Raw genomic sequence first — 26,325 nt, 5'->3', positions numbered from 1 at the left:
ATGCCAAACAGAGCTGAGGGCACCTGCCACCCCGTTAACCCCCCCCCCCCCCCCCCCATCTCCCATACTGGTATGCGCTTTAACTATTATCATTGTTGACACTGTCTCTTCTTAGACTCATGAAAATGGCTCGAAAAGATCTGTTTTGTTCCTCAAACATGTGACAAAGATACACCTTACAGGCAAATAGGACAGATGTATTTTTATTAGGAAAGCTCAGACAAGTATACAACACGAAACTAAAAAATGCAGAAGCAATTTAAGGGGACCAATAACAAGAACTTCGGCGCCCACTTCAGAATTCCTTCTCCGCTTGCTGGTACTTGAAGCACTTCAGACCAGTTGCTGGTACTAGAGGGATGACTGGTTTTTATATTTTAAGTTGCTTTAGATCCATTCCCTATATCCCAAGGAGAATGAGGCTTCCTGGAAAACAAAAGAGAATTTACAGGTAGTAACACAGCAGATCAGCATCTTCAGAGACTCCAAATGCACGTGGGTAGAGGCTGAGGAGCCTTCCTGTGACTTGCTGTACCGGGATACTCATGTACGGAGAACATACGCTCTCGGGCTACGGAGCGATTAAAGTCTACACCAAGCTTATGAGTGGGACAATAAAACTCCAGCTCTTTCAATTTCCTCCCGGTCAAATGAAAAATATCAGCCATTGTGCCCATTCTTCCACTACAGTAGATGCTGAGTAGAGGATTCCCTCAGGCACAAAAAAAATCTGGGAGCTTCCAGAGTCATTATACTTCTCAGCAAACCACTGGCTACACTATTGGCCAGCCTCCGGATAGTTAATATGTCTGTCCTCACTGTAAACCCAACAACCCTTCCCAGGAAACACAGGGCACCAGGCAGGGAGTTCCCATAAGAAACCTGTGCGAGCATACAAACCGGAACCGGAACCAAAACCCCAATCCTGCCTAAACCACTGGGTCACCCCCCAAGCCACCAAAGTGTCGCTGAAAGTCAAATTAAAAATCACTATGGGCGGCATACACTCAAGTAAAAACTTTTAGTAACAGTTTCCACAAATGCCATGTGTACTGTATAAGAATCTATGAACACACATATTATAATGCATTCATAAACATGGCTATAAATACTGATAAAATGGCATAACACATTATACCCATGTTTGTAATGCTTTATGAATGCTTTATAAAGCTCTCATGTATAATGCACTGTAGATACCTTCATAATGCAGTACAAAGCATCCTTAATTCTTATACCAATGATTGTAATGCATTATGAAGGTATCTATAGTGCATTAAACATGGGAGTTATTGGAGCTTATGAAGTATCAATTACTCAATAGAGTAATCAACTCTATAATGCCTTATGACTGTCAGTAGAAGATGCTGTAATGCTTTAATAATTCTAATACCAATTATTATAATGCATTATGAAGGTATCTGTAATGTATTAAAGATGGGAGCTTAAAAAGTTAAGTTAAAGTGTTACCGAGACCATAACTTCATTCATATCTTTATATCCTATGTAAGGACAACAGGTTTACCCAATGCAACCCCAAACAAACTGCAAGACAATTAAGCACATGCAAATTCTACATGCAAAAAGCAGGCAATCAAACCCATAACCCTGGAAGAGTGAGACCATAATGACCCCCACTAAGCCAAATATTGGTGAGTCAGACACCAGCATTTCTTATAAATGCCAGGATCACTGATCTGTAGGTTGGGAACAGCATATATGACTGGGTGTGATAAATTGAATTGACTTGTGTCTTCCTTGGCCTCTTGCTGACAACCTATAAAGGGCATGACTTGAGACATTTTCTGACCTTAGACCAATACATACTATATCGACAAATAGGCCCAAAGGACCCCTGAGAGGTTCTTCTGGGCTTGGCCACTACATAACCAGTTTTAGTCAGCGTTTCTTGCTGAAGTAAAAGGAACAGCTGGGAAGTATAGACTGACTGTCCAATCCATAATCTGGGCAAACATCATCATGTTCTGTCCCCCCAACTACTGCTAATCCACTGTGGTAAGAGTGAACCATCTAGATCAGCGTCCACCAAAACAGAAACATGAGATTCTCACTAGCAGCTGGTACCCCACACCCCACCCCTTATACACACTCTGTAAAATATCTTAACACTAAGCATTTGGAAGTAAATGCTTAGTTCCAAAAAAGTAAATCATTTGCTCTAGAACCAGCTTCACAGGATGGACTTTCCATGCTCAAATGAAGAGTTTCAGCACCAATGGCAGAGCAGGGCAAAAACAGAGAAGATCTCTCTCTCTCAAGCCAACGTTAACCAGATCGCTAATGGTTGACTGCAGTAGAGTTAGCACCGCGTAGGGACAGTCAACATGCCTTGCTCAGTACTGGGTGGTGGTTCAGGTTCTCTTCTGATCCCTGACACGTTCCTAGCAATTAATTTGACAGAACAGACACAGTGCACCCAGCAGTCGGCAGAGCAGAACCAACGTCGCAATTGGAGGATGGAGTTTCTCTGCTCGCTTGTCGCAGACTGGCTGTAGTGCTGCCCCAAGCTTGAGATGACCTTTAAAAAAGCATCCTGCTTCTTTGCAAAGATAAGCTATTTACAATGACTGGAGGAAACGCGGACGTCTCGCCCCTGCTGCTACAATCTGTCTCCATTAAAGTAAGGGTTCCTCACCATCCCCAGCGCATACACAATGACTTCCTCTCCCCAAAAAGTCCACATAGAGTGGAACAGATACAATGATCTGTTTAGTTCTGCACACAGAAACATTTACCTGAGCCATTTTGCATCACACAGCAGATTCAAGGGATACAGCACTTTGCTCTCTCAAGGTAGCAATTTCAGCAGATCAATGGAAGAGCCATATTCACAAAACACAGAAAAAGATCTGAATCACATTTGTGAAATCCACGTTTGTCACCCCGGTTTGTGTACAAGGTCCAGTCAATTTTAAATTGGAATAGATGGTAGGGCTGGGATTCTCAGAAAAAGAACCAGCAGTCTGTGTTAGGGTGATTGTATTGTTCCCCTGAACCACTCAGCATGACGTCCAGAAAAATAACATGTTTCAGAACCTTCAGGAGAAATTAAACTACAGAACAGCAAAGTATAGCTGTGATAAAAACAGGGCACTGCCCTCAAGGCCTGATTGGTGACAGGACAGAAGGCTTTATTGGTAGTGGTCTGTCCATAATCAAACCCGTGAAGGACCAAGCCGAACTGCTGAATTCTGTGGATCTCACTTGCCACCCAGCTCTTCCCTGGCATGAATGCCTTGCTGTGAGGGCAGCGATTCATTCTATTCTCAGGACCTTGAAGGAAAAAGGTTTGGCTTTCCAGCACTCATTGGCATTTCCTGAAATGGCAACAAGCAGAAGCCAGAACAGAAGCTTCTTCTGAAAGGAATGCGTAAGGTTGCAAAGCCCAGGCAAGTCCACTTTCCTCACTGTCTGTCTCCCTTAAACACTAATCGCCGTCCACCCAAGAACTTAAAAGCTGAACGACATCAGAATCAATGAGTCTGGTGACGGAATTAAATGTTGAAGAGACTGAGGGGCCAGCAAGACAATCAAGGCAAATCCTTTAAATAAAACCTCCTGTCAGTTGGTCTGCTTTTGTCTGGATCCACAGGCAAATTGCTGACTTAAGTTTTGAAAGCCTTTTCAGAGGTGAACAATTAAAAAAAAAAACCCTGAGAACTAGTGGTAGCAATATGCCGTCACTTGGATGACTAAGCCTGTCCATTTGAAGGGCATAATGTACTGTCGGGTGCTAGTGGCCAGCAGATACTGGCCCGGGGCCAAAAATATAAACGCCATTTTGCTTGAGAGTGTCTGAAAATAGCTTTGTGGGGAAGAGCAGATGCTGTATGTAACTGAAAACTGTTCAGTAAGATGAAACTTCAGTAATGCTTTAGTAATATGAAACAGATTTGTATCTGTACATGGTGTCTGTCTATAGATCTGTGCTCCTCAAAATACCCCAGACCATAGACATTGTGGAGAGTGGCGAGGTCTCAGGCATTTCTGGAATAGGCCGTCGCAGGCAAGGGGGATGTTCTGCGGCAAAAATCTATCCTTTATGAAACTGCAGGGTTAAATGCAGCTCTTCTTCAGAACAGGGGTCACACAGCTCTCGATATGTCAGACGTAATCGTTAGTCAATAGCTTAGACGAAAAAAGACAAGCAAAAAAGGGAAGGATATGGTCATGTTTGGCTAAGGCCTTTATTACACCCAAGATGTTTTTAATGCTCGTCTTAATTCTCAGCTGAAACAGGAGAAGGAAAAAAAAACATTTTTAAAAATCGAAGGTTCTCAGTGTTACAAAGACTGTTCACTGATGCAGTTTGCATTTTAGTGGCAATGATTACTCTTAGACTTTACAGCATCAATAAATCAATGAGTGATGAGGAAAGTGCTGGCACTTGCAGTGGCCCGGCGGCCGGACGCATCAGCAAACTCAGGGAGCCCATGTCTCTTTTACTTAGTGTGTTCTTTTAACAAGGAGAACCAACAGGACCTCAGGAAGAGCTGCCTCACTGCGTCTGGCCCTGCTTGGAGGGCTCACTGTTCCCTGGGAATTTCCTGTCATTGCTCAGGTGCATGGTGCTGTCCATGTGACCCGAAGCCACACTTGTCGGGGGCTGTAATTGCTCAGGTAGGATGGGGACTAACCCACTACTGCAGTGAGCTGGGAGACAGCAGTGGGGTTTGCTCATGTGCATGTGTGTACACACGCAGACACACGCGCACACACACACACACGCAGACACACGCGCACACACACACACACGTAGACACACACACACACATAACACGTACATACAAACACACATAGACACATGCACAAACACACAGATACACACATACACAGGAAAGCTCACTTACCAATGAGCTACTGAGAACATAACAGAATATTCTGGATATGTGTGGAAACTAACGGTGTGAACTGTGGCCACCTCGAGTGAACATTGTAGGAGACACCATAGTGGGCTGGCAAATAACTGGGGGTCACATCACATCCTGTCACTTCTCACTGATCCTGAAGACACTGACATAGCTCTTGGGGGACCACCTGCGCCCCCCTCCCTCTTATTCATGATTATTTATCGTCGCCTCACCATATTAGATGACAATACATATCCATGTAAAGATTCAAAAGGACACATCATCCTCACAATGCTCCCTCCATTAAAGCACCCTTGAGTAGCCTGACAGACATGGCGTCGGGAAAATTCAATGCAATGAAATGGCAGGAGCACAAACAGCATACACCCAGACAGCATACACCCGGACAGCATACACCCGGACAGCATACACCCAGACAGCATACATCCTGACAGCATACACCCAGACAGCATACACCCAGACAGCATACATCCTGACAGCATACACCCAGACAGCATACACCCAGACAGCATACACCCGGACAGCATACACCCAGACAGCATACATCCTGACAGCATACACCCAGACAGCATACACCCAGATAGTATACACCCGGACAGCATACATCCTGACAGCATACAACCAGGATGCATACACCCAGATAGTATACACCCGGACAGCATACACCCAGACAGTATACATCCTGACAGCATACACCCGGACAGCATACACCCGGACAGTATACACCCGGACAGCATACACCCGGACAGCATACACCCAGATAGCATACACCCGGACAGCACACACCAAGACAGCATACACCCGGACAGCATACACCCGGACAGCATACACCCAGACAGCATACACCCGGACAGCACACACCAGGACAGCATACACCCGGACAGCATACATCCTGACAGCATACACCCGGACAGCATACACCCTGACAGCATACATCCTGACAGCATACACCCGGACAGCATACACCCGGACAGCAGACACCCGGACAGCATACACCCGGACAGCATACACCCGGACAGCATACACCCAGACAGCAGACACCCGGACAGCATACACCCAGACAGCATACATCCTGACAGCATATACCCAGACAGCATACACCCAGACCTCATTTTTAAGCAAGTGGATTAACCTAAAAGAATCCCTGCCAAAGGAAGACTTCAGTTTTAATGTCATAACCCGAAGAGGGCACGACATACTGATGCCATTTTGATAAAAACCGAACTGAATGAAAAAAAACTGAGCTTAATTGAAAACATCCACGTGGAAACAGAGGCAGAGTTCATTTGGTACCTTAATATGAAGAACAGAGCAGTAGATAAGGAACCCACGCATCTAAGAAATAAACCTTCCTGTGCTTGAGTTTACTCATGGAGTAAATAAGTATCGATTAGACCAAAAAAGGCATTTGTGAGGCTTGAGATGTCTGTCTTGACAGCTACGCGTGTGGATAACATTTGTGGGCATTTTAGGGAACATGTGGCCTGAGCTGTTTATCGAGCAGGCCAGCTTGCCGCTGTAGCCTATGGGATGTCCTCTACATGGCTGCACGTGCCCGTTGACAAACACCGTGTGCTGCAGTGATGTTAGCAAGGCGACCCATATCTAATGCTGACAGCCACAAACACGGGGGGCGGGGGGGGCGGGGGAGAGTGACAAAGCTACAGCCCGGGGCATCAAACACAGAGATTCAGAGAGCGGCTCCGGGGCCCAGCACCAGCACCTCTCCTCACGCCCAGCTCCATTAATCTCCTGCCTCTTTCTCCATGCCCGGCGCTTTTGCTTCTGGAAAAGAAACAATCCACTAAATGATCCGGTTCATTAGCAGTGCCGGGGACAGCGGAGAGCCGCTGAAGGACAGCAGGCAGTGGCCCTGGTGCCACTGCCAGCCCCCGGCCTGTGATCTGATGGTGCTGCAGAGGAGTGCTGAGCATTGCTGACACCACACACACTATACATGCTCCTCGGTTTAGTACAGAGACGCTTCCTGTGATGAAGGTAAACTGGAGTGAATCTGGCGACACTCTCCAAAGGGGCCACCCACTGTCTGCATCTGGGTGGATCAGACAGTGAACCCGGGTCAGCCTGGATTTCAGGCCAAACTAGGCGTGTAACAAAAACTGTTCACATTAGAGCAGTGTTTCCAAATCCGGTTCACAGGGACCTATAGTCGGTCCATGTTTTTCCTACTTCCCAGCTCCCTGACAGATAGCACACATTTTTGCTCCTTCCCAGCTCCCTGACAGACAGCACACATTTTTGCTCCTTCCCAGCTCCCTGCCAGACAGTACACATTTTTGCTCCTTCCCAGCTCCCTGACAGACAGTACACATTTTTGCTCCGTCCCAGCTGCTGGGTTGGAGCAAAAATGTGGACTGGCTGTGGGTCCCCAAGGACCAGATTGGGAAACACTACATTAGAGAGACGGGATCCAGAATCCTTAGGACACTGCTGCTAATTGAGGCCTATGGAGTAGGTGCAGCAGACAGCCCAACTTTGATTTTATTCCTTGGCCACTCTTTCATCGCAAAGAAAGGAAAAATAACTTCTTTCTAGATGTTTCTACCCAAACAATTTCCACTGACTGGGAGCTTCCTGTCCTCACCGATATTCCAGCAGAACTGAAATTCCGCTATTTGCTGTGAAAATTCCAGAGTGAGTGCAGGAGCCCGAACCGAGGACTGCAAAACAAACCCAGTCTGAAGACTGTTATTTTAAACTCTGTGTCTGCTCAGCTTCCTGTGGCAGGAGCAGGTGAAGCCACAAGATGTCTGAAGACTCGCAAAATTTAAGGCGCCGAAAAAAAAAAAAAAGAAGTGAATCTTCCACAAGCACCTTCAGGGACAGTGACACTGTTGTACAATGTTGTGAAGACCTCGCTGTCAGAGTGACCAGACATCACTAACAGGAACCCGCCCACACCTCAGCCATCCAGCAGGCACCGCAGATGCATCATGTCAAATTATGATGTCCAGACGGGTCTTTTAGGGCACCCGTGGCACTACAGGGAAAGAGGTACAGAAGAACCCAAAACCCATGTGGGAAACAGCCCTTGGATTATGGGTGAAGAGTACATTTTATAAGACTGCCTCTCCCCAGTGCTCATGGGAGTTTTACTTACACAAAAATGTTCTGAGGGCAGAAGGAACAGTGATTGGTTCAGGGAGATGACCAGATTGTAGAGGAGGGGAGTCCAAGCAACTAGAAGAGGCGGGACCAATCAATCAGATGTCTTGGTCCACCTCTTCTACAATTTGATTGGTTCAGATGGATGACCTATCATTGTCCCTTCTGCCCTCAGAACATTTTCGTGTAAGTAAAATCCCCATGAGCCCCCCAGCATAAGAGACAAGGAGAGCTTCTTTCAAAGATTAAACAAGAGGAATAACCAGCAGAGGAAGCCAAGGAGACATTGTTTTGGTGCAGAACTAACAAGCACCCAGTAGACTCTCAATCGTTTATGTGAAGCGAATGGCCGTGTTTATTTGGCTCCAGTGTTTAGGGTGTCTGTGCATAGGAGTCGTTACTCCATTTATGGGAGGGGGCACTCTGTGCTAATAAAGCAGAGATACTCCCAATGGGACAGGAGGCTTTGTCATGGTCGGCTGCTCAGCCGGTGCTGTCAGCTGCTTCTTTCGGCGTACCGCTAACTCAAGTGCATGCTAGGATATGCAAGGTGAAAATAGCAAAGTAAGAGTCCCTGGTTAAACTAAACCCATAGCTTCAGCCTTGCCAGAGGAGCGTAACATTCCTGTGACTCAGTGGAGAGAGACGCTCTTTGCAGATCGTGCGACGGTTCTCACATTAGCTCACCAAATCGTAACCCAGTTGGCCAGGTCATATCAAACAACTGCTCGGCTCATTCCTATTCTCATCCTGTTTTCATGACATTGCATCCTGAGTGTTTCTTTTTTGCTTTTTGTACAACCTTTTTGTGCCCCTGCTCCTTACTAATCTTCAAATACATAACTCACAGTTCACATTTGGAGTGTATGACACAACTATGAACTTCCACTTGCCCTACAACTCCTCCCCTCCAACAATACACCCCAGTGTGTGGGCCGCGGAGGTGAGGGCCCCCACGTGACCTGATGCAGCAGTCCTATCCTGCCTACTGTACTCAAAGGCCAGACCGAAAGTTTGAAGCAAGGACTGTTTCCCAGAAAAGCAAACAGGAAGAATGCCTCTTTTAACCAGCAGACCACCCATGTGCACACCAGGTCAGGTGACATGTGTAATGGGATTCCACCTGCACATCACATTCATTCCACCTGCACATCACAGGACCATTGGGCGAAATCACGCATCAACCAAAAGCTTCCTGGAAGCTTGATTTACCTTACGCTCTGGGCAAGAAGGAGTCTCCATAAGACTACATCAGTCCCTCCAGTCCAAGACAAACAGAGGTTCCATCTCAACTTCATACTAGGAAAAGCCTAGAATAATTTGAGGTTAAATACAGACAGACATGAGTCAGGGTGACCACAGCTTTCACTGCAGATTTCTGACCAAAGGTTTTCTAAAAGTAACTCATACAACCACAGGTAGTGCTACACACCGTGCTAATTACAACATTGCAAGGAACTCTCCAAGTTTGCCGAAAGAATAAAAAGCACTTCTTCAAATTACAGGTGTCTGGGGAAATTTACCGAAATGCATGGAACGAGACAAACACCTACGAGCTGACACCTGTGCCAAAGCTTGATTCCGTCATTCTTGGACAGTTACATCTTATTATATACAAACAATGAAATTACACAGTGTTCTCCTTATCAGATGAACATTCTCCCATAATGCAACACTCCGGTAACCGAGCCCCCTGTATTTTACATGTGACCCACGGCTCTTGAACAATAAGCTTTAGAAGTCTGTGTGTCGGTGGTTATCATCTGAAACTTAAGCAATGCAGAAAATATGCAGACGGCCGACTCACAACAGCAGGTTTCGAACTGACCTCACAACTCCATAAACATGTTAGGGGCTCCTTGCAGAACGACCTACTGGTCCGTGGCGTGTGGTTTTTGGAGGTAATTTTTAGAGTGAGTCATCCCTCCCTATGTTTCACATCAAAATAAACAGAATAGTGCTAAAATAGCTCAAAACGCAGTGGTGATGGAGAGGAGAGCCATAACAGTGGCTGTGTCAGCACAGTCTGTTATTAATGATTACCTGAGGCCTGTAGTCAGAGTGGCTCATATAGGACAGCGTGTGCTATGGATGTGTAACCTGTTCGAATTGTGCCATGGGACTCCATTAAAAGTGCTTAACCTGAATGAGAACCCAAAACATCCCGCTATACCAGGGGTCTCCATCTCCGGTCCAGGAGAGCTACTATCCAGTAGGTTTTCTATCCTACCTGGCTTCTGATGAGCCACACCTGCTTCTGGTATTTACCTGAGAACTAGTGTGGCTCATCAGAAGCCGGGTATGATAGAAAACCTACTGGATAGTAGCTCTCCAGGACCGGAGTTGGAGACCCCTGCACTATACAAAGTGGTAAAAATATGTGAATGGATGGTAAACTTAAAAGCATCAGGTAAAGCAAAAACAACTTCACAGCTTTACAATGCAGACGCCACACCGACTATAAACATTTTCTAGCCACCATTCAGACAGCCAGTAACGCTTTACATTAACCGCACATTCAAAATGCATTCATAGAACATTCATAAGCAGCATATACCTTAACATGTCTTAAAGCAATGCATTCATAACACTTTCAATGAACAAGATACAACAGCTTCAATATACATAAACAACAGACATTATAATCGTATAGCAGGGCTATTCGAATCAAGGTCCTCGAGGTCTGAGTCCTGCTGGTTTTCCAGCCTTCCTTTACCTGTAAGCCAGGTGTGAAGCCTCTGTGGTCAATCAGCTGGGCAATTAAGGAGTCGGTGGTCTAGTGGTTATGATGCTTGCTTCTAGACCAAAAGATCATGGGTTCAAGTCCCACCTCTAGTACTACCACCATTGGGTCACTGAGTAAGACCCTTAACCCCCACTTGCTCTGTCCCAGAATTCAGAAAAATGGAAGTCACTCTAGATAAGAGCATCTGCTAAATGCTGTAAGTGTAATTATTGAAGTAACTACAGTATCTTGGAGAATTGAAAACAAGGCCTGGATATGGAATTAGGGTCTAGATTTGAAGAGCCCTATCATGTATTTTTTATTATTGGTATATTAAAGCTGTCTATGCATTATGAAGGTGCACTGAATGTTCTACTAATGCATTATAAAGGCATTATGAAGGTCCAGTTAATGTAAAGCGTTTCCAGACAGTCAAACTGAGGCATAATCCAAAAAGTCAACTCTAAGGGACTCGGAAAGGAGACGAACCCAGAATCTGCAGCCAGCTCTCTTTGCCCGTAGCTGCTTTCACAGACCACCATGAGGTCCATCACCACATCATCAGAGCCACGCTGAGAGAGCAGTCTAACCTCCTTTGGTCTCAGTCGGCTCCGCAAACCCGCGACCACCTTTTATAGCGTGTCTATGAAATGCACAGTAATACCAGCATGTGCTATTTTCTCCCCTGGATTATCCTGGCTCATACAACATGTCTCCCTTTTCTGACGTTCTCTCCACGGAGAACAGAGTGTGACCCTCTGACTGTCTCTCTGACTCGGAGCACCGTGGGGCCAATATCCCCTTCGCATTTAGGCTAATTCCACGGCTGACAAATAGTACTCACAGCACACCACGCTTTTACCCTCTAGCGGCAGATTTGCAGATTAAGCTACCAATTATTTCCAGAGATGGCATCATCCATCTGAGGGACGTGCATCTACTCTGTCATCGCTCCATCTGAGCTCTTCCCCTTGAAGAGCCCCTCCTAATGAAGCTTCTTTTAATTGGTTGCTCTTTGCAGGTCCGCATGCGCTTGCCCATTATGCTAACTGCTAATCTGCTTCAGCTGCCTGAGGTGTTCCTCCAGTCATCCAAAGTGGTGCTTAGTAGCGTCATGCTTGTCGGTCGTCTCTTCTAGGTCTGCTTGGCCCTCTGGTGTTACTCACTACAGAGAAAAGCCTCGCACGGATTAAAACAAATCTGACATTTCTGGGATCCTCCGCAAGAGCTGCTCAGCAGAAAGACACTTGATCTGAAACTGTTTAATTTGAAAAGAAGTACTGTAAAGGCCCCACATGGTCTGCTTCTGCCCGTTTAGCAATGAGAAAAGGCTCCATAATTTGGTCTGAAAGTGTTTTTTGAAGTACCTGGGCCATGGAAGCTATAGGACCAGATGTGTCCATCTAACAAAGTTTTACTTGAAGCTGGTGGTTGTACCTTTTTTCAGAAAAAGGCAGAACAAGAAATACTTAAAAAAAAAAAAAAAACCTGAAGTCATACAAGAAGCCTGGTATCCTGAGCATATGGGCCGAATCAGCACAACCTAATATTGCTCTGTCTCCTCTGTCCACAGCTTCCTATTCTGAGCTATAATTTTTGCATTTTTCCTCTCTTAAAGAGCTTTGCGGGCATTCTCAAATCCTTCTCCTTTGACTTTGAGGTTTGATTTGATTGTCAGTATTCTTTATTTAGTTATTTGTTTGCTTGTTTGTTTACTTTTGCTGAAATGGCAGAGAAGGGTTCCAAGGCGGTTGGGAGCATGACCTACACCGTGATCACCACGGAAACGCAGGGTGGGCCAGCAGCCAGACGCTTTTCTTCCTGGTCTTTACCAACACTCAGCAGGAACACAGGACTGAAGGCCACAGGACAGGGGGCGCTGCACTCAGCCACCTGCCCTACACATGACACCCGCGAGGCTCGGCAGCCGTGCGACTCGGACGCTGCCAAAGCCCTAAAGGTTCCCGTTCTTTAAAGGTCACTCCTTCGCATCCTTCAGCTTTTTTTTTTGTCTAACTTTCGGTATAAAAAGCACAGTTTACTAAAGCAGCACATTGTGGATAAATTGCACGTGTTTGTGTGTATTAGTGTTTGTGTGTGTATGTGGGGGGAGGGGGGGGACCTTTAAAAGCCTGACCCAAAACTAATAAGGCATGCTTCACCCCCAGGGTGAGGCAAAATCATCCCAGAGCCATTTGGGAATGCAGATGTTGCTTACAGCTGGTTTCTCTCAAACATCCTCACTGCATCCCACGGGGCTCTGAACGATCCTGGCGGTGGGCGAGCGAGTAGATGTAGGTGCTCCAGCTAAACAGCAAGGTGTGCACCTCGCTCCGCTCAGAGACTCTAGGCGCGCTCTTTAAAAGGCATTTCCGTCAGATGCACAGCAGGATGGATCCTCAATTCGGAAATGGCAATTAGCGCTATGAGCGGATGATGTAAAACCCTAGAGAGGGCTGTTAAATCTCACTAATGCATTTCTGTGCGGGGCCTCCTGCTGATTGGTCCCCCAGACACAGCGGTCTGGCATGCCGTAAATCCATCTTATTGGCCGATTTATTACGGAGAGGGGGCGCCTCTAATGGTACAATTGCACCGGTCAAAATTAACGAGCACTTATAAATAAGGACAAACGCGTCGTGTTACATGCTAAATAAGACTTCGATGGCGGGGATCTCATAGGGCCAAACTCTCCTGGTCGCTGAGGCTCCACCCCTTTCAGCTTCATCCTTTGCCTTGTCTATATTTCAAACATTTAAGTTACAAATGAACACTACTCCCATAACCGCCACTATAACTGTCACACATACAGTGTTCCTGAGGTGCTGCTAGATATAGGGGGTTGGGGGGGGGGGGGGGCATCTGCATTACTGTTCCCATGGAGATTCCAGTCTGCAGAGCAATTGGTCAGGGGGCATAGCACCAACAACACACTATAAGTGGTGAAGAGGCTTGCTCCAACGGCGATGGTTTTCAGTATCTCTCAATGGACATGATCACGAACGACGGCTCACTCAGCCTGGGGCAAGAGAGCTGTATAACAATGTCTTGTTAAAACTTTAACTTTGCCCAAAAGAGTGGATGTTTTTTGCCCGAATACAGCCCTAGACATACCTACTTCCTGATTTTAGCCTCCACACATTTTCTGACAACCAGAAGCACTTTTAGCCATTTAAAATATATAACAGTCTGTACTGGTCTGATTGTTCCACCAGTATGCCCAGTCATTCCTGACGTCTTTATGGAAAAGCTGAAATTTATAAATAACAATAAAAAAAACTGTAATTTCTGGACTGATAAAAAAAAATGAAGGCAGATAAAAGGGTGAGATAAAGAGCTGCCTTTAGAACTGTTCGATAGAGTGTTGAACTGAAAAGGCTATGAAGGGTTGAAAAAAAAACTCAATCCTACATTCCAAGAAAACTGAGGTCTGAAGTAACTGGCGAAAAGGACAGACAGCCTTCACAAAACATTCACTTCACGTCAAAAAAATATGTCTCCTGACAGCATTTCATCAAGAAGGATTTCCTAGGGAAAGTCTGCAGATTTGAAGAGGCGGACGTGTGACTTTTTGATTCTTTGTTTTTGAGATGAGAGAAAGGTTCTGTTTCTTCTCGGTAATTACACAGCGTCTGACCTTTTTTTAAACAGAGCATGCAAAATCAGGGACACATTCCGGAAGGTATGAGCAGAATGCCACGATGCCAGGGAGTAAGTGAGGGACATTAAAATCAGAGCACAATGGCACCAGCCAGCCCTCAGGCCACAATCAATCGGAGAGTCTGGCTGGGGGGGATGGAAAAAAAAATGACCCACGGCGCAAAAACATCACTGAAAAGGACAGGGGAGCTGCAGAGGGACTTCTGGGTAAGCTAAGGACCACTGCATGCGGCAGTCCATTCTGGAGATAACAGCCTAACTAAAGCAAGATTACTGAGAACTAGCAACTGAAGGGATTCGGGAAGGAGAGAAACGTGTCATTTCAACCGTGGGTCATGTTTCAAAATGGACTCTCATCCACTGGAGAGGATTCTGCCAAATAAAATCAGAAAATTGAACTGACACAGTTATCAAAATAAGTCTAAAAGCCTTCCCCAGCTAGGCTCCTTCCAGAGTGTGTGGATTACGTTATTACTGGCATTACTGACCTTAACACTGAATTCTGTGAAAAGCAAGATAACGGTCAAAGTATCATCTCACTGCCCCCTCCCATGCACAATCCACTTGGCCCATCCACTCAGCACCTTGGAAAAAGTACTTCACGTTGGCAGCTGAATTCAGCTCCACGTAGCTGTACTTCAGGGCCGGAATGGAGGTGCATGACCTGAGCTCCAGACTGGCTTCTCATACCTGCTACCTGCGCAGGAAGGCCTCACTGTTAAGTCGAGGCCCGGTCACTGGACCTCAACATCACTGCATAAGAGGTAGCTCAAAGCATCTTCCTACAGATAGTATTCTGTCAGTAGAAAGAGAGGAGCAAAAGACTACAAGTCCCAACATAACAACTATGGAACATTCTACATCACCCCAATATATAAGCACCAGAACAGAAGCTTCGGCATATATATGTAGAACAGAACCCAAGATTTAATAAATGGCTGCTATTGAAACTGCACTAGTCATATACCCTGAAGTCCTATTCTGTCCAGGGCTGAAAGCTGCAGTGTCACATTCCTCGCAACCTGTGGTTCTCAACCCTGTTTAGCTCCTACTTAATTGACATTTCTGCATTGGTGGAGCTGTTGACGGCATGAAAGATTCAGTTTAAGCTGAACATATTGTTTGACAACTTGAGAGCATTTTCTTTATTTAGTATGTATCAAATCAAAGTTACAGGTATTTTGTTTAGTAACTAGTCTTTTACTGTCAGTTATTTTGGTGGCAGGTATTAATGAAAACGTATTACAACCACATACATATACATATATATACACACACACACACACGGTTTGGGTACTGAAGTGCTGTTCTTCTAGACATCAAACTATATATCAGTAACTTTGTGGCAAACCTAAAAAATTCTTATTTTTTATTGTGTCACTTACTTTGAATATGTTATAATGTTAACTTGTTTTTTTTAGCAAATACACACTTTCTACCCAGATAAATAGCTTTAAATATTTTGTTTGACAGCCTAAAACTTTTTACACAATAAATACACCGTACGCAGCCTGAGTGTTCTGTTAATACTTACATATGGCACCTAGGGCACACTATACAAAAACACAATGACGCACGCGCGCTTGTGTGCTTGTGTGTGTGTGTGTGTGTGGAATCTCCTCCAATAAAAAATGTGAATAATGATTACTTCTTGTTTTTTGTCAAAGATTCAGCCACCACATACATTTTTCGCTATTGTTATGTGTGAATGCATTACAGAGCCTGGCATTAATTCCATTTATTGCAGCAGAGGTACAGCTAGGCCTTTTTCATACGCAGTTTGCATTGTGCAATTAATTCAAAATCAACAAGTCAATCAACAGAAGCCTAACTCAACAGGAGCTCAGCTGGAACGAAAACTAACAAATCTAACAGCCCGCAAGGACACGAGGGTGGCACGGCTAGATTAAAGCAGTAACGCAAAACGCTTTGATAAGGAAGCAGCTGCTATGCAAATAGACATCATAATGCAGGAGCTGGAACCCTCGGAGGACTCAGTGAAGCATCTTATTTTTCTAAATAGTGGTGCTGAAAAGCCAGTCGTCCACAGAGCAGCTCTCCTTTCCAGGTATGTCATCGAGGCTGATGCCCCCGGAGCCGTCTGCCCTGCTCTCCAAGGGGGGTTCCAAAAAAGAGACAGTTCCAGACAGACCCCATGAGACTAATGCAAATGAAAGTGTGTTTATCACTGCGGTCCACATCGATCAGTGCTAGTGTCTGTCTCCGGAGCCCCGCAGCTCGTCACTGGATCACGCTTAATCATTCCAAGCCTGTAGGACGATGGAAGCTGTGCCATCTTTCTGAAATGGAAGCTCCTAGCTTTTTCATCTAACGGGACATTAAAAGGAGAACAAACAATTTGGTAAAAAGACAACACGATTCTGATGTGAGCATTAAAATGCAACAGGCTACAGGGCTTGAGCGGAGCCAGGGAGCGCCGTCGATATTCTCGCATCAAGAACATCTGATGGAGACGTTCCTGAGCCCTGGGGGCCCCTACAAGCAGGAAGATAACTACGGCCTTGACAGGCGTCAGGCCGGCTAACGTGCTCTTAGCTCTTGTATGTGCGGCGTGGACATTCCATTATTTACGGGTGCCGGGAAAAACGATTTTTGTGAAAATGTAAGTATGTCAATAACACATTCTAAAAATAAATCTCACTATCATATTTTCACACACAAAGACCTGCCACTGTGGCAAGAACTGGCAGACCATTATGATACGGAGTTCATGGACATACCTATACCTCATCTGAATGCGGTCTCAGGTAATCATAGCAACTACTGCTACAGAAAGACCCATTTCATTTCCCCTGATTACACTCCTCTGGAGGAGGCCAAGTCTGAATCCCATGATGACACTGTCACTGACGCATCGCTTGCTGCCTTAGAGGCAAACCTGAACAGCCATGGGTCCTGCAGAGCTTTTTCAGCTGACCCCAGCTTGGTTTTCACATCATTCCTAGCGCATGCAGTCACCTCAGAAGGTGCCACTTAAGCTTAGTCGGTGGAAACTTTGCCGAGTCAAAGTTGAGTACTGCTTCGGTGAAAACGGCACACAAGTAATAGGAGAGAAAGCAGAATGAGACACACATCGTGAGTGGTTCTGCTTGTGATCGTTTAGTTATGGGAGCAGAGAACTACACAAGAGATCCTGGATAACAAATCACAGAGGAGTTCACATCCAGACAAACAATGGATGTACCAGTAATCCATGGGACACAGACAGCCCATCTTCTGAGTCTAGATCCCAAATGAGTAAATCAGCATGAGTTCCTGGAGATCGAGCTGAGAACCTCTACCAGAACCTTCTGATTTCTATCCAAAAAGATAAAAACAAATAAGCCTGCTTGCTTACCATCAGTTTCGATCAAGTATCTTCAGTCCTCTGGGTTAGGAGAGAAGGATGGGTTGGTGCCCCAAGGAGTCAGGAACGACTTACTTTTGTTAAATTCATTGGAACTTGGCATCCTTTACAAATGAAGATGACCTTAGCCAGGTGCACAGAGAAGCGCCTCAAAAACTCCAGTGTATTGCAAGTCGGCATCACTGGACAGGAGGAAGAGACATCAAACACAGGGGACTAGAAACAGATTCAACGAGTATGAGCGGTTAATTTCAGCACCAATTACCCTTCACACTGTTCATTTCTGACATTAATTACAACCCAATGTCCACAGTATTTCAAACACCTTGAGCATCTCTTAGGTGCGGATTTTTCATTTTGTCTTCCTCCATTTTTACTTTCACATTTAAATAATTTAATTGGTTTTTACAAGAACTGACAAATTGGGGGGGGGGGGGGGGGGGGGAGACACATTGCCATAGCAGCAAGAGATTTACACATCCATTCAAGTCGACAATCTCAGACAGACAAACAAACCAGAGAATTTACCCATTCACTCTAGGCAGTGACTGAAACAAACGGGACCACGTGCATAGACATCGTGCAATCACAGTATCACAGTGATCCCAGTGCAGGGCCTCTTAGAAAAAACAAGCACACCTTATTCCATAAAGTCATGTGCACACATCCTGCAAAGCACCCCCCTGTTTCTCACCCATGTGGCCACTGTGCGGTATGATCCAAGTTTTTGCTAAAGTGCAACCATTCGGTAAATACTGCGAGGTCCTATTTACGTGCACAGGAGCAGCGTGCGCCGAATACGGCAGGCCGCCTCTCTCTAACAGCCACTGTCAGCATACCTGCTTAATTACACACAAGCCACAAGGAAACTGTTCAGCTGGGAACTCTGCTAATAAGGTCCAGCTATTAAAAGCGGAGCTGCAATGTCAACTACAGTCAAGGACCGAGGAGCAAGGTGGCGTGCAGAGTCACAAGCTCTGCCATTACAGTAGATGAAGGATAAGCTGCCTGCAAAAGGCTGCACTTATTGCATGAAGAGATATAGTTCTACCAGGGCTGTAATTATATTCCCTTCAGGCTGCTAGAGACACAGCAATGTGTAGTGTTTTCCATCTCCAAATATAGACAGCGGCGGTGGCTTTCCGCTCCGCGGAGCTTGGCCGTCGTCCTGCTCTTTAATGGAGGGTTTGTAGCAGAGGGCTAGCATGCTAACGGCTCGGAGGCCAGCGGCCGAGAAATTACATTGGCATCATTTTTTAGGTGCACAAACAATTTATTATTATATATTGTTTTTATTCAGCTTTATTAAACCAATCGGTTGGTACCAGTGACCCTCCTCCAGGACTGTGACGTAACTAATTCCCATTCCGGTTAATCACTACGTCACCTGTTACCACAGTGAGTACAAGTCATGTTGTGTGTTTGTTTTTGCGTGGACATCTTTTTTAATCGAGTCAATTATTGCTATTAAAGTAGAAACGTGATGTTAAAACAAACAATCTGAACGTCATTGTCCTGTTTCAGCCAATGTGAATGCATTACACAATACATTTAATCTATACTTCTTATGCAATAAATAATAATAATAAAATATCTTACCGTTAAACCATCTGTGATGACCTTGCTTCGCATCTCCATCAGGACTCCTATGAGGAGGCTGCTTGGATGGGATATTGTCGGCAAATGCCCTGGCCGCTATCACACCCGTTGGCCCCATCCAACTCATTTGGTCCCCTATAGCTGCTCTCACTGAAAGTCATGGCTGAAAAAAGGTCTTCCGTGGCCAAAAACTCGACATTCTCCGTTATCAGATCGTAACTTTCATTCAACCCTTTCAGTTTTAATTCCTTTCATTTGCTTCCTTACTATCAAAAATAGCGCGCGCCACACTGCACTTTCACGGATGCAACGATCTTTAAATTAATATGCAGAAAATGACAAATCGTTTTTAATCCAGACTTTCATTTATATTTCTCCACTGTCATCGACCTCGATGTTTTCCTCGGTCCACTTCCCAGAGACGCGTTACAGTGGCTTAAAGTCATGTCGGTGAATTTGTATGACCCAATTTTACCCGTCACTAAATTGAGAAAGATGTCGTCCAGGATTCAGCGTCATACTGAAAATCTTATCAAAAATAAGTGTACAGTTACATATTTCACTTCTATAATTGCACCATCTGGGTTTTTGAAAAATATTTTATTTACACATAGGTATTTGTGTGATATGTGGAAACAACAAATCGCTCACTTTGTAGCAGCGGTAAAGTTCAATCAATATGCAATATGCAATATTTAATATCAAGGTGTCACGGCTGGTACTCCGGCTCCTCTGGTGTGAATTCTGGTGCAGACATCGCATGGAAAACTCAGATATTGAATGGTACTGAACAGACGAAGATATATAAAATAACGCAAAAATGACCGTAAAATACAAACCTGGGGACACAGACATTGTGGTTCCCCTTTGGGTGCGAAGGCTGGGGCTGAGCACCTGGCAGCCGGTCCCTGAGGCGGTCAGCGCTGCTGTGCGCTCGTCTTCCTCAGCAGGCAGACAGGCAACTCGCGTATTGCACCATGGATTTTTCTAAACTAAGACTGCTATTCCGACCCGGCAAAACGTCTTCAATTTAACAGTACTACCCGAACTTTAAAATGCCACCGACAAGTATTTCACAACATGCCCCGTCCGCAGTTCTCATTTGCAGGTGTTATGCCGAAAAAGGCATACCTGCCGTAGAATGCATGCCTGTCTCTAAATGACCGATTGGTCGCTGATCTGAAACGAGTTGAGCTACTTTGTCGAGTTAGGCTACCGTAGTGCTAATGGATAGCCCTAACCCTAACCCTTACCCTAACCCTAATCCCCAAAAAAACCCTAAAACCCTAACCCCCAAAAAATCCCTAAAAGCTCAACTCGTCAGAACACCAGCATGCATTATACGGCAGGGATGCCTTTTTCGGCATAACACCGGCAGTGCCAGCCTACCTACGCAATTATACCAGCAGAAATATGTAATCGCAAAACTGCTGGGATGCACATTCTATGAAGAGCACAGGTCGTTTTTAAATCACGCTAACATTTTATTTCAAAGGTCAGAATCTGTTTCGTAGTCCCCTTTAGTTTAGATTGCATGAAGAATTACACCTGCATTTCGTGTTAAAATGTCTAGAAATCTTGTATGAGGTTTGTATGAGTGGAAACATTTTTTGTTTATAAACCAAGACAAAAATTTGGAAAAGGCGAGTTTATAATAAACCACGAGAGCAGTGCATGTGGATGCAAAGTGCTCGAGATTCACACCAGCTTTCCAACGGAAGGTAAAAAAAAAAGAGAAATATTTCCCACTTTTCTGCAACCAGAGACTACTTCGTATTAATCTACAACGTATAGGCAAACACCTTTCGGGGTGCATGAAATCCAAAAGGCAATGTACCCACGATCGCACTAACCTGTGGCACAAGGGAGCCGCAGACTTCTGCGAGCCCGGTCTTAAGGCAGCAGTGGCGCGGAAGGCGAGAGGACCGGAGCTCTCCCGAGCTGTCTCCGATCTCCGATCTCCGGTGTGCCAGCAAAGCAGCGCTCCTCTACTTATGTACATCATCTCCCCAGGTTTGGCACGGCGGTCTCTGTTTACAACGGTGAAAACCACGCCTGTCAGAAGGCGATTGGTCAAGCTACATTTCTTACCCCTTGAGGATTTAAGTTCCCCTAAACGCAATTTTATGTACCCATTACAAGCACAGGAGTAGGATGTGTAGGGATTTATGATATCGACAGGGAACAAGAAAATATTAAGATTTTAAATGAGGTTTAATCAACAGTTAATAAATGGTAATGGTTAATGAAATAATTCTTTGTATACTTAGTGGTTTGCAGCTCAATTCATTATTGTGTTTCCTCAAAGAATTTGGATCATAATTGGCGGAATAACGGGAGCATCTCCTGAAATACAACATGTACTAATACATGTAGTATCCCTATACAAAGCGTTTCTCACGTTCCCTTTCCAGTTGTATTTCCACAGGATTAATGATAAATGTGAAATACCCACGGCGCCGTTTGAAAATGGTACAGATTGTGCCAAAGTATATCTGATTTTATTACGGAAAACACGGTTTACAGCCACCTTTAGGTTTGAATGACACATATTCGCTTCTACTTCGCATGTATTTTACGTATTTCATTGAAACTAACTTTCAATCTCCCGTTAAACTACATTATAGCTGTTTCTCTTTTACAGCCAGCTCACATAAAAGCTAACGGGGAAACGGCGTTTGTTTTTAGAGCTATTAAGACGTGTAATGCTGTCGTTTCAGTGTAAGAGCCAGAAATGGGGAATTTTAAACGTGTTTAATCCCAGCTGTATTGAGACATTAAGAAGCGCTTTATAAAATGACTCCTTAAAATGTTCTTGCTTTGACCTGCAGGGGCCGACTCCGGCGTAAAATGCATTAAACAGTATTCCTGCTCGCATGCCTGGATTTTGACAAGCTTGCTATGACAAGCTGTCGTCGAGAAAGGCGTCGAGGACTAAGGGTCACCTTAAGACTGAAACGATGATACTTTTTTGTGACGTTGTAATATGGTGTAAATCCTACCTAGTTTGCACGAATCACTAAAGAGGGGAAGACAGTGGTGAAATCATTCTTAATCACGTAATATCACGTAATACACTTACTCTTGTTCATAAACCTAATCAAAATCAGTTTATTTGTTCAGTCAAACCGGAGAAATGAAAATACTAAAGATGCAGTTGTTAAGAGTTAAGATGCAAAGCGTAATGTTTTAATTATGGTAACCATTACTAACAGCGACAGTAAGTGAAATACCAAGTCGCGCTGATGCTTCACCCATAATATTATCGCTGGATTTAATAAAGCCTCTTTTACTCATTAAACGGGGAAAACGCCCCGTAAGCCAAAGAATCACTTTACTAATTTTAAACCTCTCTAGTTCTGGCATAAGTTGTCATTAAATGCCCTTCTTCCTGCCAGGTTTATTTATCCAAGGTGGAACCGGATTCTGTTAGAGGCATAAAAATCGCGTGGTTTATGCTCGTGGGACTTATACCTACACAAAAACATTCTGAGGGCAGAAGGAAAAATTATTGGATCAGGGAGATAAGCAATCAGATTGTAAAGGATGTGGGACCAAGACATCTGATTGGGTGATCCTGCTTCCTCTAGTTGCTCGGCGCCACCTCCTCTACAATCTGATTGGTTATCTCCCTGAACCAGTCATTTTTCCTTCTACCCTCAGAACATTTTTGTGTAAGAATTTAGAATTTAGTGATCAGTGGTCATTGTCAACACACCACAGCACACAGTGCGCAACAACGAAATGTGACCTCTGCATTTGACCCATATGTGACTTTCGTGACATAGCAGGGGGCAGCTAATTCAGCGCCCGGGGAGCAGTGCTTGGGGACGGTACCTTGCTCAGGGTACCTCAGTGGTGACTTGCTGGTGGGGGATTCGAACCTGCAATCTTTCAATTACAAGTGCGCTACCCTAACCATCAAGCCACCACTGCCCAAAAAGGCCCATGAGCGTGTTTTATCCAATCCAGTTTGTCCAGGGATGTCTGCTGCCCGAAGCACATTTTAGGATTGCAGGGAGCAGCACACACCTCCAGGGGTGACTTTTGTTCACCTGGCTGCAGGCTACAAAAAGCAGCATAATGCATTTGAAGGAGACGCTCATTCACTCCGTTGCACCTACAGCCCTGTAGGACGGTAGATGCGGCTAAGAGAGCAACGAAAGGTTGAAGTACTTCGCTGTCTGACTTTATGGGTGTGACACAGGCCAGTCTGCTGTGGACCTCGCTCTGTAGATGGCTAGTACCTTAGAGTGAGGAAGGCAATCCAGGTAGGACTAACCCGAAAGCTCCTCATAAATTTTTAACCTCACCACGTGCTTATGCTGAGTTTCTGTATAGATGACTGTCACTTACTGACTACCTATTGCCACGTGATAGCAGCTCCAGGGAAACATTTACGTAGATTCAGGAAGAGCAAAACAACCTTTAACCAAGCACTAGAAATCGAATATATCCATTCATGTATAGTCACAATACAATAACTATCATTGTTGCCGTCGTGCAGGATTATATTAACATGGAAAAACCGGCCAAAGATCGCAGTCAGGCACTGGGGCTGGAATCCACATAGTTTTTTCCTGGAGTGAAATTCTGCCCACAGAATGTTTTGCATTAGCTTCTGTTGGCAACCTGCAGCCCCCCCCCCCTCCCCCCTCGCAGGTCACGTTATTTAATTGATCACACCTCACACTGACCATCTCAGAACAGGTCTTCCTGACCACAGTCATCATTCTTCTTTGCAGCATAACCAAGGTGTGGAAACACAAGAACAAATATGACATCAGCAAGCCAAACGTGGGAGGGAGATTACAAAGTCCACTGTGTTGCAATATTTTCCCCACTCTGTGTCATTCAGCATTCTCCAAAAAATAAACGGGCTGCTCTACAGTCTGCTGTAGTATTTATTTATTTATTTATTTATTTTAATTATTTGGACACTACGCTTGTGATTTCAATTAAACAAATAGCTGTAAGCAGAAAGCCCCTTTTTTTCCACTGGCCTCCTCAAATATGGCCACAAGGGGGAGTGCCAAAGTCTGATACAGCATTGACATGGGTCTGAATTATCTGCTTCGGCTCATCCCAGCTGCTTCACTACAAGCCAGTAATGTGAAAACAGGTCCAGAGTAACTTGTGGAAGTTTTATTTTGGGCTCTTTGCCAATGGACCAATGAAAAATTCAGCAGTGAACGGAAACTGGCTGAAAGCACACAGAGACCCTCCTGTCAGGGCATGAAACCCCTGAATGCTAAACGGCCTCCGCTGGCTGCAGTGGGGAAAGCACGGTGTCTGCGGCCCCTCTCAGCACGCGTATTAATCCAGAGATGGGGTGTCACAGCTGGGGGGGGGGGGGGGGGATTGCGGGAACTCTTGAAGGACCAAGCAGGAGGAATGGAGACTCACGGCCCCAGGACGGCAAACTGGAAGAGCTTGGACTATGCATTTCCATATCGGAAAACAGGGGGATCAAGAGAAGGATCAGGTCTGGGTACTGCTTTGGCACTAACTGAAAATGAGACCATCCCTGCTGCTGGTTGTCATGGAGATAGGACCTGGCCCACCGGCACATGGACAAAGGACTCTCCAGCAGTCTGGCAACCCCCTTGTGTGGGCGTGAGAACCTGAGGAGGGGGGCCATTGAGGCTGAGCCTCCTGTGACCATGTCACATGGCTTCAGACCCCCCTCCGCCGTGAGACACGGCTTCCCTCATTCCAGATGCAAAGCCTGCTCGTTGAATCCTTGGGGCAGTGCAGAGCTGCCCAGGCATCTCCAGGCACCCGAAACATCAAGAAAATCTCCCTTGGTAACCGGTAGCTGCTGATCCCTGACAGACTGGGCCATTGATCGACCTGCTTAACCTGGCAACACCTGATGAGTCGATGAAGTTTATCACAAGCTGAAGAAACACAATTTATGGCACGGATGTTCATTTCCCACGTGGGGTGGAATACGTCATGCCCCCCCCCCCCCCCCCCACACACACACACACACACGCATTCATACTTGCGTTCATCTGACAAATGAGGTCAAGCTGCAGTCTCATTCAAACAGCTCCCGTCCTTGTTGATATCCTTGCCTTTTCCTTCGCCTCTGGGCCCAGGCACCAGTATGTGAAACAAGATACCCCCACCTTCTGCTGGTCAATTCCCCCCAAGCAGTGCCGGTCCTGGCTAATAACCACGTGAATTTACATGTCGCATGCTTTGCAGGCAGGTAGAATTTGTGGTCGGAGGTAAAACACATGGAATCCCTCATCCAAGAGAGCCAAGGAATGTTTTGCATTCCATGCTACACAGAGGGCAAAGTCTTCTGCTGAAGATATATGTGTGCTGACCTGGGGGCAGTTATTATGCACACGGGGAGCAAGGGCACTAGATGGGCTTCCTGCCAGATACCTGACGCACCTCCACCCTTTCTGACCGAAGCTCGCTGGTAGGCATGAGAGAGAGAGAGAGAGAGAGAGAGAGAGAAACCACAGAGTGTGTATTTAGAATAGACATGCTTCTCTGCCTAGGAAACCCTGATCAACAGTGAACCAGTGGGCTTTGACCACATGGGCGCGGAAAACCCACTCTAAATTTAGCCCAGTGCAGGCGTATAATCAAAAACACAACGAAGCAGGATGATGCCCCGAAGCTCAGCACTGCCTCAACGACCAATGGCCAACACTCTTCGCCATGAAGCGTTATCATTTTCAACAGTCTTATCCAATAGCATTCGCATCCATTGTATTCTTACAATTTGCATTTCAGAGAAGTCATTCTGATCGGACTGCTTTTGAGGGCTGCATTTAAGACTGATGGAACAAAGCCTTTTCTGCAAGGAAGAGCAGTTGTGGGTGACGATTTACAGTAATGGAGTTACTTTAGCTCACAGTAATTACACATATCATGCAACAAATGCTCCTACTGTGGAGGGTAAGACATCAAGTGGAAAGCAGCAGCATTGGGTG

At 45.4% G+C, this 26,325-nt stretch overlaps 1 protein-coding gene and 1 long non-coding RNA gene across 4 annotated transcripts in view; both read right to left on the bottom strand.

The window, feature by feature from the left end:
- The window catches only part of LOC111859912 (cell migration-inducing and hyaluronan-binding protein-like), a 46,736-nt gene extending 25,380 nt beyond the window's left edge, over window positions 1-21,356 (bottom strand). For 2 of the 3 annotated variants that reach the window (XM_072698273.1, XM_072698274.1), the window contains exon 1: window positions 20,209-20,637. In XM_072698273.1, the coding sequence (XP_072554374.1) occupies window positions 20,209-20,224 (16 nt within the window). In that variant the 5' untranslated portion in view covers window positions 20,225-20,637. Of the gene's footprint in view, window positions 1-20,208; window positions 20,638-21,222 lie in introns of those variants that run through there. The other variant, XM_072698275.1, reaches the window with a different exon arrangement.
- On the bottom strand, window positions 82-18,606 carry LOC140578184 (uncharacterized). The gene is made up of 3 exons (XR_011982234.1): window positions 18,465-18,606; window positions 17,762-17,952; window positions 82-426 (listed from the first exon to the last, which is right to left on the bottom strand). It is a non-coding gene; the product is annotated as an uncharacterized lncRNA (long non-coding RNA).
- Window positions 21,357-26,325: the final 4,969 nt, after the last annotated feature.

The sequence above is a fragment of the Paramormyrops kingsleyae genome, chromosome 13 (genome assembly GCF_048594095.1).
Source record: "Paramormyrops kingsleyae isolate MSU_618 chromosome 13, PKINGS_0.4, whole genome shotgun sequence".
NCBI classification, from domain to species: domain Eukaryota; kingdom Metazoa; phylum Chordata; class Actinopteri; order Osteoglossiformes; family Mormyridae; genus Paramormyrops; species Paramormyrops kingsleyae.
This window is presented reverse-complemented; position numbering and strand designations above follow the sequence as displayed.